Genomic DNA, 25352 nt, shown 5'->3' on the forward strand with positions numbered 1-25352 from the left:
GAAGGTGGACTTTGAAAGGCCAGCGTCTTAGTCACCTGTGCATGTTGAGTGACATCACACCATTTCCTCATGGTTCATGTGTATTTTTCACTTTTTTGTTCAAGTGCAGCCCGGCGGGTGCAATGGTTGTGTGCTTGGCTGCTGACTGAAACCCTCAGCCATTTGAGCCCACTCAGAGGCAGCGAGGCTGGGACAGTCTGCTTCCATAAAGGGCAAAACCAAGTCCATTGCCATCAGGTTGATTGCGACTCCTAGGGGCCCATGGGACAGAGTACAAGTGCCTGATAGGATTCCCCAGGCTTTGTGACCCTGACAGGAGCCCTGGTGGTGTAGTGCTTACCCACTGGGCTGTGATACACAAGGTTAAATCTCCAGCCAGTGCTAGGGAGGAAGATGAGGCTTTCTACTGCTGTCAAGAGCTACAGTCTCAGGAACCCACAGCAGCAGTTCTACCCTGCCATCTCAGGCACCATGGGTCGGATTCGACTTGCTGGCAGCGAGTTTTGTCGTGTGTTAGTGATCCTTTCAGAGTGGCAGGTAGTTAGAGCAGCTCGATGCTTTAACCACTGTGCCACCATGGCTTCTCCAGAGATCACAGCCTTGAGAACCCTGTGGGTCAGTTCTGCTCTGACTTACAGGATTGCTATGAAGTGGAATGGACTCCACAGAAGTGCGTGTGTGTTTCTCACATATTCCATCAAGACTGATAGTAGCCTTTCCAACAAACTCTGAGCATTCAGGACTTTCTGTGGAATGCAGAGATGCCGAATATGGATTCTAGGAGACCAGGCCTTCAGGACTCCGGGGAGAAGTCTCTCAGAATCACTTTCTTCAGACCCCACGTTCCACATACACATACACACACACATTGACATAAATAGGCTCATGATAATATGCATAGATATACTGACACACACACAGATAGACACTGACAGACACACAAACTCACTGTCACACAGACTCACTGTCACATAGACAGACACACAGAGATTCACTGACATGGATAGACACAGACACACACTCACAGGACGATATGCACTAACACATATAGAGAGACACACACTGGCACAGAGAGACACACAGGTTGACACCGACTCATGCTGGCATGCAGACACATACACAGAGATACACACTAACTCACAGAGAGACATTGACACACACAAACACACAAGCACGCACTCCGATACTGGATGACCCACACTGACACACACACACAGACTCACACTGGCACAGAGACACTCTGACCCATGAAGACACACACCAGTGCACACAGAGACACACACATGCAGAGACACCCAGAGACAGATGCACGCTTACCCACAGCAACACAGTGACGCAGAAAGCCACACACAGACACAGCCCTGGCACACTCTTGCGTGAGCATGTTGATCCCTGGTGAGGTTCCCACTGCTACAAGTTGCGGGTGGGGGTGGGGGACTGTTGTGCCAGGAGCCTTCCTCAAGCGACTGTCCCTCAGGTGGGTGTGAGGTGCTTATATCTGGGATGTGGAGTCAGCCAGGACAGAGAGAGGCAAGCTCCCAGAGGCCCAGCAGGCTGGGCAACGTGGCTGCACCGTGCTGTGGCCACCAGGACGGGCAGGGAAGGACAGCGGGTCCCACGGGGTCTTGCTGCTGCTGTTGTTGCCTCATCGAGTCAATCCCAACTCTCAGCGACCCCAGGCACAAAAAAACAAAACACCGCCCGGTCCAGCGCCATCCTCGCAATGGGGCCTATCCCTGAGCCCATGCTTGCAGCCCCTGTGCCAGTCCACCTCCTTAAAGGGCCTTCTGACTTTGGGCTGCCCCTCTCAAAACCTTCTGTGGATGGAACAACCCTGTTTTAGAAACCCACTCTGACACAGAATAGTCTGCCTCCCCTCTCAGGGACCCAGGTCTGGCTTTTCCAGGATGCGAGGATCCTGGGCGGGCAGGGGAGAAGCGCCAGAGACCTCTCAGGGGCTCCAATGGCAGCCGGGAGTCCCGGCTCCCCCTCCTCCTGCCCGAGGTAAGTCCTTCCACCTGCCCAAGGCCAGCGCTGACTCCAGGGGCAGGCAGCTTGGAAGGCAGCTTTGAAGTCGCAATTTGTTTACATTTAATGTTTTCCACTGTGATTTATGTTAGCTGATTGCCAAAGAGATACGTGCATATTTCTTTCCCCAGAAGTGATTTAACGTGCAGCCTGGCTACCATCTGGGATAGAAGAGCTCCGCAGAGCAAGCCGCCCCCACTTGTGAGTCGGTTCTCGCTCCCAGGGCCTGTGCAAAGCAGAGTGGGACTGCCTGCCGGGGTTCTGGTTCCCAGGCTGTAAATCTTTACAGAAGCAGAAGGCCTACCCACCCCCTCACCCCCTGACAACCATCCGTCTCCTGCCAAGAGTCTAGAGGGTCTGAACTGCCAGCTTCTAGTTTCCAGCCCAGCACCTAACAACTGTGCCACCAGGACGAATGCATGGTTGTAAACATGCATTCCTAGTGGAATCAAAACATGCATCGTGCGCTTAAACTATGCCTCCTGTGCCAGGTACTGCTAGGTACAGACATAAAAAATAGTCTCTTCCCAACACGAGGAACCACGGTGGCACATGACTTACAAGTTGGACAGTTGCCTTGCGCAAGGTTAGCCGTTGGAAACCGCTAGCCACTCCGTGGGAGAAAGATGAGGCTTTCCAGGCTTGCAAAGAGTTACAGTCTCAGAAGCCTACAAGGGCAGTGCTACCCTAACCCGTAGGGTCTCTATGAGTCAGAATCGACTCCCTGACAGTGAGTTTGGTATGGGATTGGTTCCCAAGAAGTTGGAACCTCAGTGCTAAGGGTATCGTCCCTCTATTGTTACAAGAATGCCCTGTGATGACTCATCCCCAATCTCTTCTGGTTTAAAGAAATCATTAATCTATGGCTCATCAAATGATACCTTGGTGGCCCTACAGGTTGGTCAGGCACTAGGTTGCTCACCAAAAGGTTAGCGGTTCAAACCAACCGGTCCCTCTAAGGAAGCAGGAAGAGGTTATCTGCTCCCCTGAGAATGAGGTCTCAGAACCCCAAAGCAGGTTCTATGTGAATTGAAATGGACTTGATGGTAGTGACTTTGTGTGTGCGGTTCACCAAAGCAAAGAGGTAGGACTAAGGTAGACCTGACCAAGCTGTGGTGGTATTTTCAGTCTCCTCATCGGCATGCAAAAGCTGGCCCCCGCCGTGAGGAAGCCTGGAAAGAGTCAGTGCATTCGAATGAGGTGGCTGGGGCAGGATATTGGCAGGTCTGTGAATGGCCAGAAGAGCAAACAAACCTGTGGAGGATCACAGGATATCAACCGTTGTTCTTTAGACTTGGAAGATGGAAGAGCTTCAAGGAGATGGATTGAAGCTGCAACTGTAACAATGGGCTTAGGTCAAGTGGAGATGGTGCAGGGCTGCTGAGCACTCCCTGCGATTATAGTTAGGGTCACTACGAGTCAGAACTGACCGGAAGGCACCTAACAGCAGCAATAAGTTGGCTCGTGGGAAGAGCTCTGGTGATGCACCAATTAAGTGCTTGACTCTTACTAAGCCTTTAGTAAGAGCAGCCGAGAGCAAAGCTGAGGAGCAAAGAGGACAAAGATTGCTTCTAGTAGAGATGACGGCCTAGGCGACGGTTCTACTGTGTCCTGTGGGTCCCTGGGGTCCCTAGGAGGTACAAATCCTTAAGGAACTTGGCTGCTAACTGAAAAGTTAGGTCAAGTACACCTGGAGGGGTCAGAAAGGCCTGCCTGTCTCCTGAAAGATGGCCCACTGAGAACCCAGTAGAACATGTTCTGTTCTGACACACAGGGGGTTGCCCTCAGTTGTGGTCAACTCAGTACCAGATGGAATGGTTCCTCTGGGTCTTGGATGATCCAGGTTGGACTTGGCTGAGCTTGGCTCTGAGTTGCCCCCTGGGCTCTAGTGCCATCTCGCCCCCTCAAACCAGAGAGCTAGCCAGGTACGTTCTCCTCACGTGGATGGCAGAAGCACATATCTTTGTTTATATCACACCTCTAACATTGTCATTGGCCAGAAAAAGTCCCATGACCAAGCCCACCATAGTAAGGTGAGGATATACCCATTGCTTGTAGACGGAGCTGCCGAGTCACGTGGCAAAGAATGAGTGTTGACAGGGACGATGCACAATGGAAACAAAGAATATAATCAGCCATATTTTCAAAAGAAAACAAAAAGCATTGCCCTCAAGTCGATTCCAAACCCGGGCCACTACAAGGTCAAGTTCTATGGTGTATTTCTACGTCGTTTCATAGGCTCTTGTGAGTTGGAATATTATGTACAGGTGGCTGCCGTTGTTAGGTGCTGTCAAACTGGTTCTGACTCACAGCAATGCTGAGTACATCAGAATGGAGCGCCATCCAGTCCCACGCCATCCTCACAAGTGCGGTCCTTGAGCCCACTATTGCAGCCACTGTGTCGGTCAATCTCCCTGATGGTCTTGCTTTTTTTACTGACCACCTACTTTAACAGGTGTCCAGCTGGGCTCTACAGCAAAGCAGAACTTGTGTGTGAATGTATATAGAAAGAGATTGATATCAAGGAATGGCTCACAGTGGTAAGAATGGCTAAGTCCAATGCATTTCAAGTCCATGGGTCAGCTGTCAGCTGAAGGCTTCTCCTGACTCCTGTAGCTGCAGGGGCTGATGGACAGGAAACAGGCAGATGAAGCAGGAAGATCACATACTACTGGATGCCGAGCTCAATGAATCAGTGGTCAGCCTGATGAATCCAAACTTGGCAGTCTACTGATGGCTCCTAGGATTGGCAGGAGGTTAGTGAATCAGAGGCAGGATTGAGATCTGGTGGTAGAAGTGAGCTAGCTCCTACACACTATCTATACTAAAAGTAGGCCACACCCCAAATAAAACCTGCCTCAGTTGTGTAAATACTGCGACCAAATTGACTGCATGGCTGCTTCGTGGAAGATCCCTTCATGGAGTTGACAATACTGTTATTGTTGTACTTTTTAGGTGTCATTGAATTGGCTCCCACCCAGAGCAACCCCATGCACAGCAGAATGAAACAGCCGGTGCCATCCTCACAATTGTTCTCATGCTCAGGCCATTGTTACAGCCACTGTGTCCATCCATCTGCTTGAGGGCCTTCCTTTTTCGCCCCCCCCCCTATTTTACCAAACATGATGTCCTTCTCCAGGGACTGGTCTCTCCTGACATGTCCAAAGTATGTAAGAGGAAGTCTAGACTTCCTTGCCTCTAAGACAGCAGACAACACAAGGTAGATCGTGTCATGGGAGAATACAAGCCCACCCACCTTAATATAAAATCTAACTATCACACCAAACATGAGCTCCTTGCCTCTCTTAACAACATATCCAAAGTACAGGTTTGCTGGTTCTTTTGGCAATCCGAGGGTGCTTTGAATCCTCTTCCCAGCACCGCTTTGTAAATGCATCAGTTCTGCTGCAGCCTTCCATGTTCACTGTCCAACTTTCACAGGCATGTGAGGCGATGAAAAAGACCATGGCCTGGATCAGGTGCACTTTAGTCCTCTCAATGACATCCTTATCCTTCAACCCGTTAATGAAATCTTGTGTAGCAGACCTGCCCAAGGCGATATGTCATTGGATTTCTTGACTCTTGCTTCCTTGAGCATCGATCATGGATCCAAGCAAGATGAAATCCTTGACACCTTCAATCTTTTCTCCTATTACCCTGATGTTGTCCATTGGTCCAGCTCTGGGGATTTGGGCCTTCTTCATATCGAGTTTCAATCCATACAAAGAAATCCATAATATATACTTAAATAGCCAATGCCATCAAATCAATGCTGACTCACAGCGACCCTAAAGGACAGAATAGAACTGCCGTGTGGGTTTCTGAGACTGTAATGGTGTATAGGAGTAGAAAGCCCCCTAATATACAATACCATATGATATTATACTGTAATGCTATATATTTTACTGTACTGTTCTAATATTATGTATACAGTAACACCTACAAAACCCAGAATCTGTGCAAGGTGGATAGCTGCCAGAGAAGCCAAACACAAAAATGTTCCAAGAATAGAGTCCCCCGGGGGCTCTGGTGGCAGAGAGCACTACCCCCTGAACAGCTCACCTCCAGGTCAGCAGTTGGCACCTACCAGCCCCAGAGGCTCCGCAGGACAAAGACCTGGCCCTCTGCGCCTGTAAAGATTGATAGCATCAGAAAAATGCTGTAAAGATTGATAGCATCGGGGAACACGTCTACTGTGTCCTTAGGGCCACAATGAGTCGGAATAAACTCAGTGACAGTGAGGCTTTTGGGTTTGATAGAGAGCGATGGAGGGGTGGTCAGAAGAAGTGGAGAACTCGTAAAGTCCGGGAAACCCAGGCAGTCCTATGATGCTCTGGCTCTACGCGGCTTCACCGTAATAAAGGGACTGACATGGGAGACTCGTTTGAGATAAGCACACATCTTGAGGTGGTATTCTCAAGAATTCTTAATCCCTCCTAAGCTTAAAAGCCACTTGAGTCCCCCACAAGTGACCTCCCTGGTTCCCAGAAGCAGACTGAGGGGGGAGTGCAGTGCACACAGGGAGGGTGTTGCTCATCAGAAGGCCATTCCTACATGTACAGAGACTGGAAACCATATCTGAGATAACACAGGAGTTCTGGGGGTCCTGTGGACCCCCAAAAGTGGTGCTGGCTGCTGGGCAGATGACGGTAAATGGTACTACATGTGCCTTGATCCTCCCCTCCCCCCCCCCCCCCCCCCCGTTAGTTATCCGCCCATCTTCTGACACCAGTTCCCTGCACTTGCAAATGAAGCCCCATCACCTGCCCCACCAAACTGTGATTGCGAGAGTAAGTGCCTGTGTGCAACAGGGGAGATTTCCTCCCAGGATTGAAAGGAGGGAGGGAACTTTGAAGCGCTGCCTTTCCAGTGACCCACCAGGAAGGCAGGTCAGAAGCCTGCAAAAGGTGTCCCCAGGGCCCGCTCTCCAACTGGCCCAGTTAAATAAACCAAGCTTTATTAAAACAGCCGCACCCACCTGCTTCCATAGTCTCTGTGGCTGGTTTTGCACTCTAAGAGCAGGGTGGAGTCAGTGTCACACCAACAGGCCAACTGGCCTGCAGAGCCTAGAATGCCTGTTATCTGTGGACCTAAGAGGATCCTTGGTGGTGCATTGATTAGACAAACAGCTGCTAACTGAAAGGTCCCCGGTTCGAATCCACCAGCAGCTCTGCGGGAGAAACATGAGACAGTCTGCCTCTGTAAGCATGCCCAGCTTGGGAAACCCAAGGGAATGGTTATGCCCTGCTCTATAGGTTTGCTGTGAGTCAGAATCGGCTGGACGGGGAAGGCCGGGACAGGGGCCAGATTTGGTTTGGGGTCCAGTGTAAATAGAGGAAGCCGCTGAGTGGCACATCGCTGCTGTTGTGAGGGGCCATGGCGACCCTTTGCACACAGAAGGAAAAGCTGCCCGGTCCTGCGCCTTCCTCGCAATTTTTCCCTGTGTGCGCCCATCGTTTGCAGCCACTGGGTGCATTCATCTCGTTCGGGGTCCTTCGGGCTTCCGCTGGGTGCCTGGTTTAGGGAAAGGTTACATGCCGGACCATTTAAGTGAAAAGCTGGCAGGTCCAATCCACCCGTTGGCGCGTCCACAGAACAGCCTGCCAATCTGTGTCGGAAAGGCTCAGCCCGGGAAACCCTGCGGAGGCCAGGCGGCCCTGGGACAGCCGAGATGGCTTGAAGGCCATGGGGTCAGGTTGGTGGGGTTTGGCCCAGGACTCCAGCACTGTGGGTTTCGGGAATGCGTCCAGTTTGTGCCGGGAACCTGCGCCCGGTGATGTGCCCAGCGGAAGCGTGCTGGGCTGGGAATCGGTTGGCAGAGAGCAGGAAGGACCATCTTCTCTGGGGTGGGGGGCACCCCGGACCCCACCCACAGGGCGCTGGGCAGGCCGGCCTTAACCCTCTTCTCTGTTCTTTGCCAGACTCCGACCTGAGCATGCGCACACTGAGCACGCCCAGCCCAGCCCTGATATGTCCCCCGAACCTGCCCGGCTTTCAGAATGGAAGGGGCTCGTCCACCTCGTCGTCCTCCGTCACGGGGGAGACCGTGGCCATGGTGCACTCCCCGCCCCCGACCCGCCTCACCCACCCGCTCATCCGGCTGGCGTCGCGGCCGCAGAAGGAGCAGGCCAGCGTGGAGCGGCTGCCGGACCACTGCCTGGTGCACGTCTTCTCCTTCCTGCCCACCAACCAGCTGTGCCGCTGCGCCCGCGTGTGCCGCCGCTGGTACAACCTGGCCTGGGACCCCCGCCTCTGGAGGACTATCCGCCTGACCGGCGAGACCATCCACGTGGACCGCGCCCTCAAGGTGCTGACCCGCCGCCTCTGCCAGGACACCCCCAACGTCTGTCTCATGCTGGAAACCGTGACGGTCAGTGGCTGCCGGCGGCTCACCGACCGGGGCCTGTACACCATCGCGCAGTGCTGCCCGGAGCTGCGTCGCCTCGAGGTGTCCGGCTGCTACAACATCTCCAACGAGGCCGTCTTCGATGTGGTGTCGCTCTGCCCCAACCTGGAGCACCTGGACGTGTCAGGTAAATGGCACCGGAGCCGGGCCGGGCGGCCACCGCCAGACAGTGGTCCTCAAGTGTGGTCATGAGTGGTGGAGGGTAGGCGTGGAGGGAGGCAGGATCCTCCGTGAGACTGGAAGTCAGCGATGGCTTTTTCTTTTAATCATTGTATTGGGGGCTCTTACAGCTCCTATAACAATCCATACATCAATTGTTTCCATCACATTTTTGCCTATGTTGCCATCATCGCTTTCAAAGCATTTTCGTTCTAAGGGAGCCCTGGGTATCAGCTCCTCTTTTGTCCATCACACTCTTTGGCCGGTGGTTCATCTGGGTGTGGTTTGTATTCGTGGATATCCTCCCCGGGAGTGCTGGTGGCGCTGTGGGTCGGCGCTGGGCCGCAAACTGAAAGAGTGGGCAGTGACTGGAAGCCACGCAGCAGCTCTGAGTAACAGTCCTGGCAATATGCACCCGTAAAGGTCACTGCCTAGAACTGCCCGTCGGTCCAGGCTACCTTGTCGCACGGGGCAGACATAATTCAAAATCTGTGCCATGGCACCCGACTAAGGAGACAATGTCTCCCCATAACCTTCCATCCATTTCAGAACAACCTGGTGGTGCAGAGGCTTCAGAGATGGGCTGCTAACCACAAGGTCACATGTTCAAACCCACTAACTGCTCCAAGAAAAGAGGCCACCTGCTTCTCTAAAGAGTTGCAGTCTCAGAAATCCAAGGGGATAGCTCTTCTCAGTCCTATGAGTTCACTTCTCTGTTCAACAGGGTCACTCTGTCTATGGAGTCACTTCTCTGTCCTATAGAGTCACTATAAGTTAAAGTTGACTCCAGGACAGTAAGGTTTTTTGTTTTATTTATGTGTGTGTGTGTGTGTGTGTGTGTGTGTGTGTGTGTGTTTGTACTGCTCTTCCCACTTGCCAATGAGTCAGTGCTGACTCGGGGAGAGCCTATAGGACAGGGTAGAACTGCCCCATGCATTTCTGAGACTTTAACTGTTCATAGGCATAACATGAAAAGACCTGTCTTTCTCCCACGTAGCTGCTGCTGGTCTCGAACTGCTGGCTCACTGATTGCAGCCCAACTCATAACCACTACGCCTCTAGGGCTACTCTGTACTGCTCTGCGATTGCAATTCCCCTTCCACCAATAAACTCCACCATAAGGAGCTGTCTCCCCATCAATACGGCCCCCTCCTCTCTAGTGAACCATGGGTCTATCCTGAAGCCTTGTCCTCAGTGTGGTGCCAGGGCAGGTCCACAGAGTGGAACCACATCTTCTTAAGACAGCCTGGACACCTCAGGGGGGCTGCTGCTCCTGGAAACCCGCTAACAAGGGGGAAGCCCCACACACACTTCCGTGCCAGCCAGGGATCTGTCGACCAATGGCATCCCGTGATCTCCTCCACTGCACAGAGGCGGAACATTTGGGAGGCTGTTCTGTCTGATGCATCAGGGAGTTAAAGAGCACCTGCGTGAGCTGAGCAGCCAGAGGAAGGTTCCAGAAGTCAGAACCAGTCGGATAGGCAAATGGGCAGAATCAGGGATTTATGAGTGTCTGAGGAAATGATAACCCTCCAAACACATCTGAGGCAAAGCCTGAGCCCTCGTCTGGCTCTCGCTTTCAAACTCCAAAAACTCAAAAACAGAAAACTCCTCACTGCTAGGTAGTCAGTTTTGACTCATAGACGCCCCACGGGACAGAATAGAACTCCCCCTGTGAGTTTCTGAGACTGTAGCCCTTGACAGGAGTAGAAGGCTCCTCTTTGTCCCTCAGAGAGAGGTCTGGTGGTTTTGAACTGCTAACCTTGTGTTTAGCAGCCCAGCACGTAAGAACTGTGCCACCAGGACTCCTCTTTTCAAACACCAACTGTTGAAAATACATCCATTGACATCCTACCCTTCTTTGGTGGCTCCTGTGGGCCATGAAGGAATTGCCTCCCCCACCTTCAGCTGCTGCCTGACAGAAACCTGTATGTTCACTTGGTCCTGAGCGGCTGTGGGGAGAAAGCCACATGGTGTGGTGGAAATTAGTTGGAAAACTTTGTGATTTGGGGAAAATACACAGCTTTCCTAGATGCGTTTCCTCTCGGGCAAAAGAAGAAGAAAGGTAGGGGTGGGGGTGTCTGTTCTCTGACATTGTAAGCATCGGGGCCCCATGTCCCGGTATCTACCCGCCTCCTTTCATGGCCCTTCCTCAGCTGGAGATTGTTCCCGGAATCCCCATCGTTGCCAGGGAGGCTTCCCTAGCTCCCTGAAGAAGGCCTGCCTAGAAAGTGGGCCCTTTTCCTCCCCCTCCCCCTTCTGTTTTATTGGCATTTAATCCACATATCATATAATTTCGTACTTCAATTGTATTGAGAAGAATTGTATAATTACCACAATCTGGTTCAGAGCATTCATCTTCTGTGTTAGCTCCCTCTGTCCCCCTAACTTCCCCTGCCATACGCCCAGGAAACCATGAATCCAGATACTCTCTCTATAGATTTACCTCAATCTGTGCTCTCTCTTCAGAGATCTGTTTCAAATTCACAACTCCAACTATCCCATTGCTACCTGGGCATGGAAATTCCTCAGCTTCGAGCCTGAGTGAGGGGATCTTGTTTAACCCCAGAACTGTGATTTCCGCCTATGGGACCATCCTCGACGACAATATGGCTGACTAATTTCTGGATTCAAATACCTCAGTCCTGATTCCTCCCACTTCCAGGTCAACTCACAGCCCTGGAGTTGCTTCTGACACTTAGGGACCCTACGGGATAGCATAGAACTGCTGTAATTCTTTCTGGGTGTAGAAAGCCTGCTCTTTCTCCCTTGGAGAAGTTGGTGGTTTTGAACTGCTGACTGTGTGGTTAGTAGACCAACACGTAACCTACCATGCCATGGTTGTTATTGTTGTGGTTATTGTGGTTGTTATGTGCCATTGAGTCAGTTCTGACCCATAGTGACCCTGTGCACAACAGAACAAAACATTGTCCGGTCCTGCACCAGCCTCACAATTGTTCCTGTGCTTGAGCCCATTGTTGCAGCCACTGTGCCCATCCAACTCCTTGAGGCCCTTTCCTTTTTTTATTTTTTTCACTGCCCTTCTGCTTTACCAAACATGATATCACCAGGGCTCTCTATCATGAGATGCAGCCGGGGCACAAGATAGTTCACCAAATTGAAAGCACAGAATCCCAGGCATTGGTGCAGGGGTTGTGCGCTACATGGACTTGAAAGACCCATCAAGACAGTTCAGAAGAACAGATGCCTTCAAGTTCATTGTGACTCATGGAACCCCATGTGGGTTGGAGTAGAACTGCGCCCTGTGGACTCATTGCCAGGGATTTCAAAAGTAGGTGGACACGGCCATCTGCCGCCTCTGGGACTACTCAAACCTCCACATTTTCTTTTCTTTCTTTTTTTTTAAATCATTTTATTGGGGGCTCATACAATTCTTATCCCCATCCATGCATGCATCCATTGTGTCAAGCACATTTGTACATTTGTTGCCATCATCGTTAAAAACATTGCTTTCTATTTGAGCCCTTAGTATCAGCTCCTCATTTTCCCCCTCCCTCCCCGCTCGCTCATGAACCCTTGATAATTTTTAAATTATTATGATTTTGTCATATCTTACACTGTCCAGCATCTCCCTTTACCCACTTTTCTGTTGTCCATCCCCCAATGAGGAGGTTATATGTAGATACTTGTAATCGGTTCCTTCTTTCTACCCCATCCCCCCTCCACCTTCCAGGCATTGCCACTCTCACCACTGATCCTGAAGGGATCATCTGTCCTGGATTCCCTGTGTTTCCAGTTCCTATCTGTACCAGTGTACATCCTCTGGTCCAGCCAGATTTGTAAGGTAGAATCGGGATCATGACAGTGGGGGGAAGAAGCATTTAAGAAGTAGAGGAAATTATATGTTTCATCGTTGCTACCCTGCAATATGACTGGCTCATCCCCTCCCCACAACCCTTCAGTAAGGGGGTGTCTAGTTGCCTACAGATGGACTTTGGGTCTCCACTCTGCACTCACCCTCATTTGCAATGTATGATTTTTTGTTCTTTGATGCCTGATACCTGATCCCTTCGACACCTCGTCAAACCTCCACATTCTCAATTAGCAGCCGGGCACTTAACCATTCGTTTATACCTTCCAGGGACTTCCAGTGGGACGTGAGTTGGTGTTTACACTCCTTCCTGTGGTTGTTATGGCGGCTGCCCCAAGATCTGACCCCTATACCCATTCCTGTCTTCTCAAAAATAATGATAATAAGCAAGTTCACTACCATCAAGTTGATTCCTATTCAGAGTGACCCTGTAGTACAGGATAGATCTGCCCCTGTGTGTTTCCAAGTCTGTAACTCTCTCTCTCACTCTCTTTTATTCCCCCAATGTACTCATGTATTTATTTATTTGTTTATTTATTTATATTAAGAGATCATTTTTATTGGGGACTCTTACAGCTCTTATAACAACCATTACATTATTTGTATCAAGCATATTTGTACATTTGCTACCATCATTATTTTCTAAACATTGGCTTTCTAGTTGAGCCCTTGGTATCAGATCCTCTTTTTCCCCTCCCTCCTCTCCCCTCGCCCTCGTGACCCCTCGATAAATTATAAATTATTATTATTTTCATATCTTATACCGACCACTGTCTCCCTTCTCCCATGGCTTCTGTTGTTGAGTTCCTGGGGGTGGTGGGGGTGGTTATGTGTTGATCATTGTGATCGGTTCTCTCTTCCTCCCCTCCTGTCCCCATCTTCCCCTAGCCTCCTGGTATCCCTATTCCCATTCCTGTTCCTGGATTCCGTATGTCGTGAGCTGTACCTGGGCACATGCTCAGGTCTAGCTGCAGTGAAAGGCAGGACTGGGGTCATGAAAGTGAAGGGTGAGGAAGCCTCAAGGAACCAGAGGAATAGTGTGTGTTTCATTGGTGCTTTACTGCACCCTGGTGGACTCATCCCTTCCTTGTGACCTTCTGTGAGAGAATGTCCCATTGTCTTCAGATGGGTTTCGGGTCTCTGCTCTGAGTACCCCAGTCCTCGACAATATGTGGAATTTGTTTGTTTGTTTGTTTACATTTGTTTGTTTTGGGTCTTCAGATGCCTGTTACTTGATCCTGTCAACAACTCATGATGGCACAAGCTGGTGTGCCTCTTCTGTGTGGGCTTGTTGCTTCTCTACTAGATCTGTCACTTGTTTTAACTTCAAGCCTCAAAGACCCTAGATGCTATATCCTTTGATAGCTGGGCACCATCTGCTTTCTTCACCACATTTGCCTATGCACTCATTTTGTCTTCAATGATTGTGCCCAGAGGGTGAGCACACAGAATGCTAAGTTTTTAGAAGAAAATGTTCTTGCATTGAGGGAGGTCAAGAGTAAAGACCCAAAGACTGTAACTCTTTACAGAAGTAGAAAGCCTCTTCGTTCATACTCAGAGCAGCTAGTGGGTTTGTAATGATGGCCTTGTACTTAGCAGCCCACCACAGCACGGAACTCCTATCTTAGCTTTCACTGTCTTTCAAAACACCCTACATACCACCATATGGGCATTCTTAATCCCCCCACCCCCACTCCATACTGTCAAATCTGGTGGGTTCACTTGTGTTACTGCTCGATACCTGAGCTAAAAATTTGCTACATCTCTGTGTCTCCAAAATCCTCCCCTCAACTCAGATTCCCTAGGGATCTGAATGTTTCCCTTAGGGTGACCCAACTGCTATGAATCATTCATGCCATTCCTCAACTACACTCCATCCTCGTCCTGTCTCACCTCTCCTTCTGTTACTGAAGCCTTTGTCTGTCCTAGCCACATCCCATCATCTCTCTGGACCTGAGATGCCTTATCTTTATACAGTGAAAGTTAAATCTGGAAGATGCCTTGGGCTTTTTCAATGTCTGTAATGCATGTGTGTATCAACTAGCCAGAAAGGCTAAAACTCTACCATCATAGCTGTCCCTGTCATTAAAAATTATCGACCTAAAGGAATGAGCCAGCCGTGGTGCAGTATAGCACCAATAAAATACACAACATTCCTCTAGTTCTTTAATGCTTCCCCCACCCCCACTATCATGACCCCAGTTCTACCTTAAAAATCCAGCTAGACCAGAGCATGTGCACTGGTACAGATAAGAGCTCTCAACACACGGAATCCAGGACAGATGCACCCGTCAGGTACAGTAATGGGAGGAATGATACCATGAGGGTAGGGGGAATGTGGGGGGTGAAAGGGGGGAACCGTTCATAAAGATCAACTTATAACACCCCCACCCCCAGGGATGAATAAGAAAAGTGTGGATAAAGGGAGACAGCAGATGGTGTAAGATATGAAAATAAAAACAATTTATCACTTGTCATGGGTTCACGAGGGTGGGAGGGTGGGGTAAAATAAGAGGAACTGATACCAAGGGCTCAAGTAGAAAGGAAATGTTTTAAAAACGACAATGGCAACATATGTACAAATATGTTGTGCATAACTGATGTATGGATTGTTATCAGCACTGTAAGTGCCCCCATAAATGATATATTTATTTTTTAAAATCATTGACCTAAAATGAACATACCAAAATAGTCTCACCAAAATTGAGCTCAGCTAGTGTGCTTTGTACATTTGTGAGGATGGCACGGGATGCATGGTGTTCCTTCTGTCGTCCTAATGGGGTCACTGAGAAAGGGAGCTAGCTCCATAGCACTCACTGCCAGGAGGTCCATGCCGACTCATGGCCACTTGTTTCCAAGACTGTACCTGCCTGAGAACTGTACAGAAGCACCGTTTACGGGAGTAGAAAGCCCAGTCTTTCTCCCAAAGAGCAGCTAGTGGTTTTGAACTGCCAAACACCAGATCGCAGCCCAAGGGGTAACCACTGGGCTACCAGAGCTTTTCATTTGGGTCTGTGCTTCAACACCAAGTTCAAGAAGAGGACGCCTCTGTGAATTGCTAGTAGGTTTCCAGCTCATACACACAACAGAATGTGTTTCAACGCGTCTCTGTGATCAGTGACGACTGCATAAGTTCTCTCAACCAAGTCTGAGTCTCAGTAAGGTGCCTTTAAAAAAAATAAAAAGGTCCAATCCCAACAGTGGCTTCCAAGGGAATATGCAGGCCGATTCAATTCCATGCTAAGAAGTCAGTTCAGAAGGTCATCGTACCTGCTCTTTGTCTGTCTGTCTGTCTTTTTGACTCCACTGAAATAATCTTGATAAATGTTCTCGATGGGCACAGTACCATCATGGAGGCTTGTCAGGAAAAAACTTAGTAAGAAAATTGTGAAGAAAAAAACTCCAGCAAAGTTGTTCTGAGGAATTTTTTTTTTTTCCCTCACGAAGGAGTAGCGAGGGCTGTCCCGCAAGGATTTCATTGGGAAACTTTGCCCCAGCCACCCACCCTGCAGCCCGGACCTGGCCCCTTCCGACTGCTTTTGAGTCCTCAAATTCAAAGCCATTGAAAGGGAGCATGATGTGCATCTCTCAGGGAAGCTCGACTGCTGTTTGGAGTTGAGAATCGAAGCGCACAGAATGCTTCATGGAGAGGAGGCTGCAAAAACCACAGCGAAGTGCAAACAATGCCTTCTGAGGTGCGCACAAGTAGCTCTAGCTGCAGGACATCTTCAGAAAGTAGAGCTTCATCTTTTGACATTTTTGTTTCAACAAAGGTTTCTGTGACTTTTTTTGGTAGCGATACTTGTTGACTTGTTGGTAGGTGCATCAGGTCAATTCCAGTTTGTAGCAGTGATCCTGTGCACAATAGAACAAAACACTGCCCAGTCCTGTACCAGCCTCCCAATTGGTCCTGTTTGGGCCCAATGCTGCAGCCACTGTGTCCACCCACCTCCTTGAGGGCCTTCCTCTTTGTCGCTGCCCCTCCACTTGATGAAGCATGTTGTCCTTCTCCAGAGACTGGTCTCTCCCGATAACATGTCCAAAGTACATAAGACAAAGCCTGGCCCTCCTTGGCTAGAAGGAGACTCTGACCTTACTTCTTACCTCTACTTTTTGTCTAACCCTCATCTATGTCCCTGGACCAAATCTAGCATCCTTCTGCAGTGCAGCACGTCATTATTTTGCTCGAAATATATCTATAGCTATCTATACCTATCTCTCTATAGAGAAAGATATAGATAGGTAAAGAGAGATATAGAAATGAAATCTTCCATCAATGTTTAGAAAGAGAAGTTGTCATGGGAACTTGGTTAACCCCCACCCAGGATCGTCATATAAATCCAGGAATCACCTTTCAATGACATGTCAGACTGTAGTCAGCCTGAAGCAAGGAGCTCAGCACAAAGGGAGCTGGCAGAAGCTAAGCATGAAGGGTGCTGACCCCCTTCCAAGCAGCCCCGGGGCGGGGGCATGGTTCATTACTGGGCTGCTGACAGAAAGACTGGGGTGTGGGCCCACCGGGCGCTTTGTGATACGATGATCTCTAAAGATCATCCTGTGAGGCAGCGTGTCCATATGAGCCAGATTCAGCCCCAGGGGGCTGGCGTTTTAGCCACCTCCCACACCAGCGATGTGGCCGAGCTCTCTGGAGTGCCTGGGCACCTCCTACGAAGTCGCGTCTTTCTTCTCCCTCCTTGAACAGCAGGCGTAAGCCTTTCTTTCGGACTGAAATGCTGGCACTTGGGAACAGCCGGGCTTCTTAACCTCATTATTCCCAGGACCTGGATGTCAGAAGCACTCCTGGGCAGCCAGCCAAGAAGCGAGAGGCCCCCCGAGATCTGCGGCACAGCTGCTCAAAATCCGCGGGCACTGCAGTGAGCAGCAGCCAGCCCAGTGCAGGCCCCGGGAGCTAGTCACCACTTTGGAACTCTCAGGAGGCAAGAAGAGTGACAACAAGATGAAGCGTCGTGTGTGAGCTACATAGATTGTAGCATGCGGCATAGACAAGTGCATGCTTGCTTCCGTAAGACATGCACACTGGCCCTTGTGCGTGTAGCATGCATTTATATGTATAGCTTATAAGTGGTCTTTTGTGGTTAGTTGCTGCTCAGTTGGCCACCAAATCATGCAACCCCGTGTTCAATGGAACAAAACCCTTCCTGGTCCCCTAGCACACCCCTGCTGTGTTTCAGGGGGGACCACTGTGATTCTTCACGGTTTTAATCAGCTGGTTTTCAGAAGCAGATACTAGGCCTTTCTTCCCAAGAACACTATACATGTGCATTTGAGTTACGGTGCTAGTAAAGAATCTTGAAAGTCCTAGGGACCCCAAAAGAACAAATAAGTTGGTCTTAGAAGAATTACAACCAGAATGCTCCTGAGAGGCCAGGACGGTGATGTCGCCAGAAGAGACCAGTCCCTGGAGAATCCAGCGTGCTTGATAAAGTCAAGGGGAAGTGAAAAAGGGAAGATTCTTGACACTGGATGGACCAGTGGCTGCAACAACGGGCTCAAAATGAGAACAGTTGTGAGCTTGGCGCACAGGATCAGGCAGTGGTCCCTTCTGTTGTCCATCGGGTCGCCATGAGTCGGAAACAACCCAAGGACACCTAACCACCTTTGTACATTGGACATGTTGTCAGCTCTGTAAAAGGACAGCGTGGCTGATAACGTGGAAGGTCAGTGAACAGGACGAAGACCTCGAGGGGAGGGAGGACACCATGCTACAGCAATGGACGCGAGCATACGGACAGTGGAGAAAATGCCACGGGACCACGTGATGGCTCTTTCTATTGTCCATGGGGTCGCTAGGACTCAGAACCGACCCAGGACCCCTAAGAACAACCAATATTTCTATATTATGACATACACTTAGGTGACATACACCACGGAATGAATTTTGCATATCTCAATAAAACGTTACGTAAATATATATAATTGATATCCGCACACATATTTTTAAGGGGAAGAAAGGTGAGAAACAGTGTTTCGCTGATCTCTAAAGAGAGACCGCTTGGACAGCCATCCCCTTGTCTGTACAATAGAGCTGTCTAAGAATAGGATTCCTAAAAGGAGATTCCTAAAAGCCCTTGTGGAGCGCATCTAACCAAAGGGAATCAAAGCCGTTACCAACCAGTGAATTCACACTCAGAGCAACCGTGCAGGACAAAGAACTGCCCCACATGGTATCAAAGGACGCAAGACCTGTAGGGCTGGAAGCAGGCTTCCTCGGCCTCCTCTTGTGGAATGGTGGTAGGATTGAACCATCCACCTTTCTTGGGTAGAATCTCAGTGCTTTAACCATTGCACTACCAGGACTCCGAGTCAACTCCAGAGTTCAACCAAAATAGAAACACGGCAGCTAGCTATAAAATGTGGCAACAGGGGCCGTAGCCTGAGATCGGGAAAATGCTGAAAGCTAGATTATGGCACCTGGCCCTTCTCTAGTGAGCAGCCAGAGACTCCGACTCCTGCCCTGTTACCACCACCACCTACACACACACACACACACACACACACACGTGTGTCAGAGTGGAACTGTGTCCTACAGAAGGCTCAATAGCTGATTTTTTGTTTTGTTTTGTTTTGAGCTTAGATCTGAAAGATCCGAGAGAGAAAGATGGGGCTTTCTACTCCCCCAAAGAGTTACAGTCTGAGAAACTCACGGGGGCAGGTCTACCCTGACCGATAGGTTCATTAGGAGTCGGCATCGACTTGATGACAGTGATTTTTTTTTGAGAGATCATCAGAACGTTCTTCCAAACCACCACTACGAGGTGGACTCCAATATCGAACCTTTCCTTGAACCCAAGAACATGAACTGTTTCCACCACCCAGGAGCTCCAAGGGCCTCCTGGAGCGGAGTCTGTTCCCTCAGCAAGCCCTCCCGTCCACTTCTCTGATGAGTGTTAAGAGTTCCAGCTCTGACCCAGGCAGGAGGGACATGCCATGAATGGCTCCAAACCAAGTGTCATTTAGTCCGTTCTGACCCACCTTGACTCCCTACTCCTTCATGTAAACAAGCGACACCACCAAGACCCTCAAAGGCATCCAGCTCATCCCATGTCATAAGGAAAGCCGTGAGGCTGGGAGAAATCGAGCCCCACTGAGGACAGTGAACAGTAGACCTAACTAGGTGTGGCTCCCAGCCCAGCGCGCCATCTCCCTTCAAAGTCACGTCCAAACCTTCCTGCTAATGCCTCACGTGACTGGACCAGGAATCCTAGGACTAAGCTGTGCGGAGCCTCGGGGCTGGAACTTGACCCACAAGGCCTCATTTTACCCTCACACTTTTCCATCCTGGGGAGGTGATCGCATCTGTTTTGAGACAAAGGAAATAAGAAGGATTAATTTGTGCAAGGTCGGGCAGCGTAAGTGGTAGATCGGCACTGGGGCCGGGTCTTTCCAATTCCAACACCTTCGTTTTTATTCGTTGTCTTTTGGGTCCATTCTGACCCATAGTGACCCTGTGCACTCCAGAACCAAACACTGCCAGGTGCTGCTCCATCATTGATTCGGCCCCTGTGCTGATCCATCTTGTCCAGGGCCTACCTTATCTGCACTAGCAGGCAACTTTAAGCAAGCTGCTTTATCTTCTCAAGAACAAGCCCAGATCTTCAAGACGTGTAACCAGTCACCCGAACTCAGACCCCACTCCTGCGCCCCTTCTCCAGAGACACCAGGACAGGACTCATTAAGGGGCCAGGCCTGGGGGGTTCAGGGCAGAATCAGTGGTGGGGTACTGGCATGGCCCAATTCTTGGCAGGGTGGGGGGACTTCGTGTGGCCCTCTTGTGTTAGGGCAGTGGTTGTCCACCTTCCTGATGCCGTGACCCTTTAATACAGTTCCTCATGCTGTGGTGATCCCCCCAACCACAAAAGTATTTTCATTGCTACTTCATAACTATGATTTTGCTACTGTTATGAATTGGGCAACTCCAAAGGGGTCAGGACCCACAGATTGAGAACCGCTGTATTAGGGGAACAGGGTAAAGAATCAATCATTTTGGGAGGGGTGTCCTAGCTTAGCCCCATTCTTTGCAGGAGTGGAAGGGCAGAATCATTCTTGGGACCCCTGCACAGACCGTTAGAGTAGTGGGGAGGCGGAGGAGGAGAAGGTCCAAGGTTCTGCACTGGGGTCCCCGCAGCCTAGTTGTCAGTAGGGTGAACAAGCTGGAATCATTTTAGTGGGGATGGGGGTCAGGGGTGAGTGAATCAGGAAATAGCCATGGACTAAGGTGGCAGGAGGGGGTTCAGGAGTCAGTCAGAACCTCCCAGGTTGATCTTGTTATGGGGGGTGGGGAGACTGGTTCAGCTTGGGAGAAGGGGGAGGATTTAAATCATTCATGGGGTCCAAGTCCAGCCTCCTTCTTCACAGAAGTGGGGATAAGGGGGAGTTATTCAGGAACCAGGGACCCCATACTCGGTGGGGCTCAGGGGTCAACATTGGAAGCAGGGGGGTTCAGGTCTTGGCCCTGGGGTCTCAGCAGGGCGCTGTTCTCTTTGGGGGAGGGGATCAGCAGTTGGTGTGTCAGTGAGTTGTGGGAGTGGGTTGGACTGCAGGATCTGCCCTAGGGCCCCAGCGTGCCCAGGATCTCACCGGAGCTTCTGAACCTGTTCTCTCCCTTTCTCCCCAACACCTCCCTCCCCCCCCCCCCCCAATGCAGGGTGCTCCAAAGTGACCTGCATCAGCTTGACTCGTGAGGCCTCTATTAAACTGTCCCCCTTGCACGGCAAACAGATCTCCATCCGCTACCTGGACATGACGGACTGCTTCGTGCTGGAGGACGAAGGCTTGCACACCATCGCCGCGCACTGCACGCAGCTCACCCACCTGTACCTGCGCCGCTGCGTGCGCCTCACGGACGAGGGCCTGCGCTACCTGATGATCTACTGCCCCAACATCAAGGAGCTCAGCGTCAGTGACTGCCGCTTCGTCAGCGACTTCGGCCTGCGCGAGATCGCCAAGCTGGAGTGTCGCCTACGCTACCTGAGCATCGCGCACTGCGGCCGGGTCACTGACGTGGGCATCCGCTACATCGCCAAGTACTGCAGCAAGCTGCGCTACCTCAACGCGCGGGGCTGCGAGGGCATCACGGACCACGGCGTCGAGTACCTCGCCAAGAACTGCTCCAAACTCAAGTCCCTGGACATCGGCAAATGCCCTCTGGTCTCCGACACGGGCCTGGAGTGCCTGGCCCTGAACTGCTTCAGCCTCAAGCGGCTCAGCCTCAAGTCCTGCGAGAGCATCACTGGCCAGGGCCTGCAGATCGTGGCGGCCAACTGCTTCGACCTGCAGATGCTCAACGTGCAGGACTGCGAGGTCTCCGTGGAGGCCCTGCGCTTCGTCAAGCGCCACTGCAAGCGCTGCGTCATCGAACACACCAACCCCGCCTTCTTCTGAAAGGATGCTCCCCAGTACCCCCCGCCCCCCAACGGCCAGCTCCCCGGCCGACGCGAACCAAGCAAAGTGTTTTCCTTGTTTTTTTGTTTTGTTTTGTTTTGTTTTTAAAGGAAGCCTCTGAAAATAAGCACAGGGCACCCACTCAGCATAGCCATTCTTTGCAGGAAGGTTTAGGAATCTTGGGGCTTTGGTTTTATTTGTAATGTCTGCTGATTTTTTTTTCTCCCCTCCATGGGCAACAAGGTCAAAGAGGAAAAAGATGACATGTGTCTATGAGAGTAAACCAGGATTTAAAATTTTTTTTTTAATTTTTTTTATTTTTAGGAATCCTAGGCATTTGGTTTGTTTTGGTTTTCATTTGTTTCCCCAATTTCTCATAGGCAACAGAAGTCAAAGACTGGAAACACACACACACACACACACACACGATTCCAGTAAACGGTGTTTTTGCTTTCGTTCAGAGTGGGCCAGGTCATCTGTAGGCAGTTTCCTTGTTTCCCACCAAATGCTGGGCGGTTTGCATCCCTCCAGATGGTTCTCGGGCAGTCTGCCTCCAAACAACTTTAAAAATCAGCCTTGAAAACCCCTATGGCACACAGTTGTACCCTGGCAAAAATGGGGTCCCCGGGGTTTATTTATTTTCCCTTCACATAGATATATCTCAGCAGGCTAGCTGCTGTTTGATCCTTGCCTGTAACTCCCCAAAACCTTTACTCCCCAAACTTCCCGCCCACCACCACCCCAACTCTTCCCCACAACAGCAAGAGAGCATAGGAATTAGCATCTTCCCCCGACTGCCACCTCCTTAGACTGCTTGACGGGCCCAGACTGCCCTCTGCACGCCCACACCCTAGCCCATGCTTGTTGAATGAACACCATTCAGTCGACCCAAAACAGCTCCCCAAGCTGTTGGGAGACGCCCTTTCCCAGATCATCAGGGTGGTGGGGAGCCTGCCAGTTCCTTTGCTTGGCTCTGCCCTTGGCTCAGCTGGCTGTGTGACTGACCTCGGGCAGAGCTGCTTGCTCCCTGCCTCTCTGGGCTTCAGCTTCCAGGGTTGAATCAGAGGGCACACAGCTCTAGGATGTGCCCACTTTAGAAGTGATCGATCAGAGATGCCAACAAACAGAAGCCTGGCCCAAAGCACACACAGAATGAACTGCTCCCGAGAGAGGCCTGAGCCTGTGACTGAGCCATGCCCCCAGGGGACTCTGATGGGCCAGCGTCAGTGCACAAAGCGTGCTTTGTGTCCTCTTGCTCCCAGCCCAGCATCTCCCATGTCCCAGCTTGTGTAGGGGCAGGTGTGCATCCATTGCCCATCCCTCCTGCCCCACTGGATGCTGGGGTCCCCATACTCCCGTGCTCTCCACCCCACAGCCCTCTACAGCATCTCAGGGAGGCTTCAGAAAGCCCAATCACAGCAGAGCCCAAACTCAGAGATCACAAGAGGCTGTCCTTCGGGGTGTTCATCAATGGAGGCTAGACCCTCACAGGTTTTAATCAGCATGAAGACCCAAATGCATCCAGACCCTGAAAGGTTCTGCTAACCTCTCTCCTTCCACACATGCCGTTCTGCGGTCGATCTGCCGGCTGCGGGTCCCTGCACGCTGCCGCCCAGATCACACTGCTTCTGTTCTCCTCTCTCCAACTGTCTGCCTTCACGCTTTCCTCCCAGGCAGCCTGGTGGAGTTTGGTTCAAACTGTGCAAAAGGCCACCTTGGGACCCTTCCTCCGAGGCTGTCTGCCTACTTTCTCCCAAGGACGCCAGGCTGCCAGGCAGATGTTTCAAGCTGTGCCACCAACCAGGCTCCTGGGACAGAGCACCACAATACAACTTGCAGCTGATCTGGTCTAGATAGAGATGGCCCGTCAGCAGGCTTCCTCTGCACAAGGCCAGGGCACTAGAAGAACTCTCCTAGATTGTTTTCACGAAGTCGCATTGCCTTTGCCTAACAGATATATGCCCTTCCCCCAAATTACTGTGCGTTCATGCCCCTATTTCATCCTTGTTGAAGGTGCTCGCTCATTTCCTTCTGATAGGGTCGACCATGCAAACCCAGCACCTCTGCTCACCCAACTAAGCAGGTGGCTATGTTTAGAGCCCCAACCCCACTTGACAGCTGCTCTCCCACTATAGCTTGGTGTGCCCCCTTTGTCTTGTGTTGGGAGGAAGGAATAACACACAGGAGGCACCCTAACCTAGGCACATCTGTGTTAGGAAGCATATCCTGCTGTACAATGAGAATCACCGTCTTCGTAGATTTGCAGGCCCTGTGTGCGGTAGGGGGGACGGGAACCATGTCCAGAGGGGCCCACAGAGTTTAGAAGAGGGAATGAGGTTGAAGGTTTCTGACTGGTGACCCTGCTTCAAGTGTCCAGATTCGAGTCACAAAGGGAGGGGCCCTTCCAGGGGAGCTGGTTGAAGACTTCCGGAAGGAGATGGCAGATGATGTACTGGGGGTCCCCAAAACAGAAACTGGACTTCCCCTTGTGAATGTCTATGACCTCAGCTACCTGTCTTCCAAACATCAGACAAAGCAGGCTTTACACATGGCGTGCCCGGCCATCTTGCCTTTTCCAGATTTTCACTCCCTCCCATCCCCGTTCTCTCCATCCATGCCACTTCCCTTCGAGTTGGAATCTATGGCAGAGGTGGCTAGGGACCAGCTCAGCAGATTCTGAGTGGCCAAGCCTACAAGGCCTCCCTGGGAAACATAATGGTTTGAATCAGTGCTTCCTGCCTGGCTCTGCTCAATGGAATGTTCATTGTCTTTAAGTCTCATGTTCACATCACTGCGTGCTGTACAACTCTAGAAAAGCCTTAATTTACTACCACCGAGAAATAAAGCAATATGTTGGTAATGAGGCTGAGCTTCACTCACTACTGTTGCCAGAGAGGCGACGGTTTTCAGCTGGAGACACTCCTGTGTTTGCAAGAAACTCAACTCTCTGTGGAAAGAGCGTGGAGCGGGCAGGGCAGGTCTTGTAGCCAGTCCCTGCCGAGTCTCATCACGGTTTGGTCATTTCCCTTGGCCAATAAGAGTGGCTTCCAATGAGCAGGTAAGTGAGGGAAGCATTACCTTCAGGATCCTGAATCCTTAACCCAAACCCTTGGGACCTCATGTGTTTGGGATCTGACCATTTATCATATTTCAGAAAGGTATACACGATGTGGAGTCCCCAAGGGCTGCAAGTAGCAAAGCAGTCAGTCAACTACTAGCTGGAAGGTTAGCAATTTGGGCCTACCCCATGTGGCTCAGAAGAAAGTCCTGGTTATCAGCTTCCAACAGATCATAGTCTTGAAAAGCCTGTGGAGCACAGTTCTATGCTGCACATTGCAGGGCGGTGGGAGGGGGTTGCACATTGCAGGGCGGTGGGAGGGGGTTGCACATTGCAGGGCGGTGGGAGGGGGTTGCACATTGCAGGGCGGTGGGAGGGGGTGGGAGTGGAATCCAACTCCATGGCAACCATGTTGGGCCAGCAGGTTGTTGTCTAGCAAAACAAATCCAGTGAGACTCATCTCTGTC

General features: G+C 50.8%; 1 protein-coding gene across 2 annotated transcripts in view; it reads left to right on the plus strand.

Moving 5' to 3' along the window:
* FBXL7 (F-box and leucine rich repeat protein 7) overlaps positions 1-24687 on the plus strand; it is a 409300-nt gene extending 384613 nt beyond the window's left edge. For both annotated transcript variants that reach the window (XM_075540880.1, XM_075540881.1), the window contains exons 3-4: positions 7950-8561; positions 21091-24687. In XM_075540880.1, the coding sequence (XP_075396995.1) occupies positions 7950-8561; positions 21091-21827 (1349 nt within the window). In that variant the 3' untranslated portion in view covers positions 21828-24687. The remainder of the gene's footprint in view (positions 1-7949; positions 8562-21090) is intronic.
* Positions 24688-25352: the final 665 nt, after the last annotated feature.

This window comes from Tenrec ecaudatus, chromosome 2, assembly GCF_050624435.1.
Source record: "Tenrec ecaudatus isolate mTenEca1 chromosome 2, mTenEca1.hap1, whole genome shotgun sequence".
Lineage (NCBI taxonomy): Eukaryota > Metazoa > Chordata > Mammalia > Afrosoricida > Tenrecidae > Tenrec > Tenrec ecaudatus.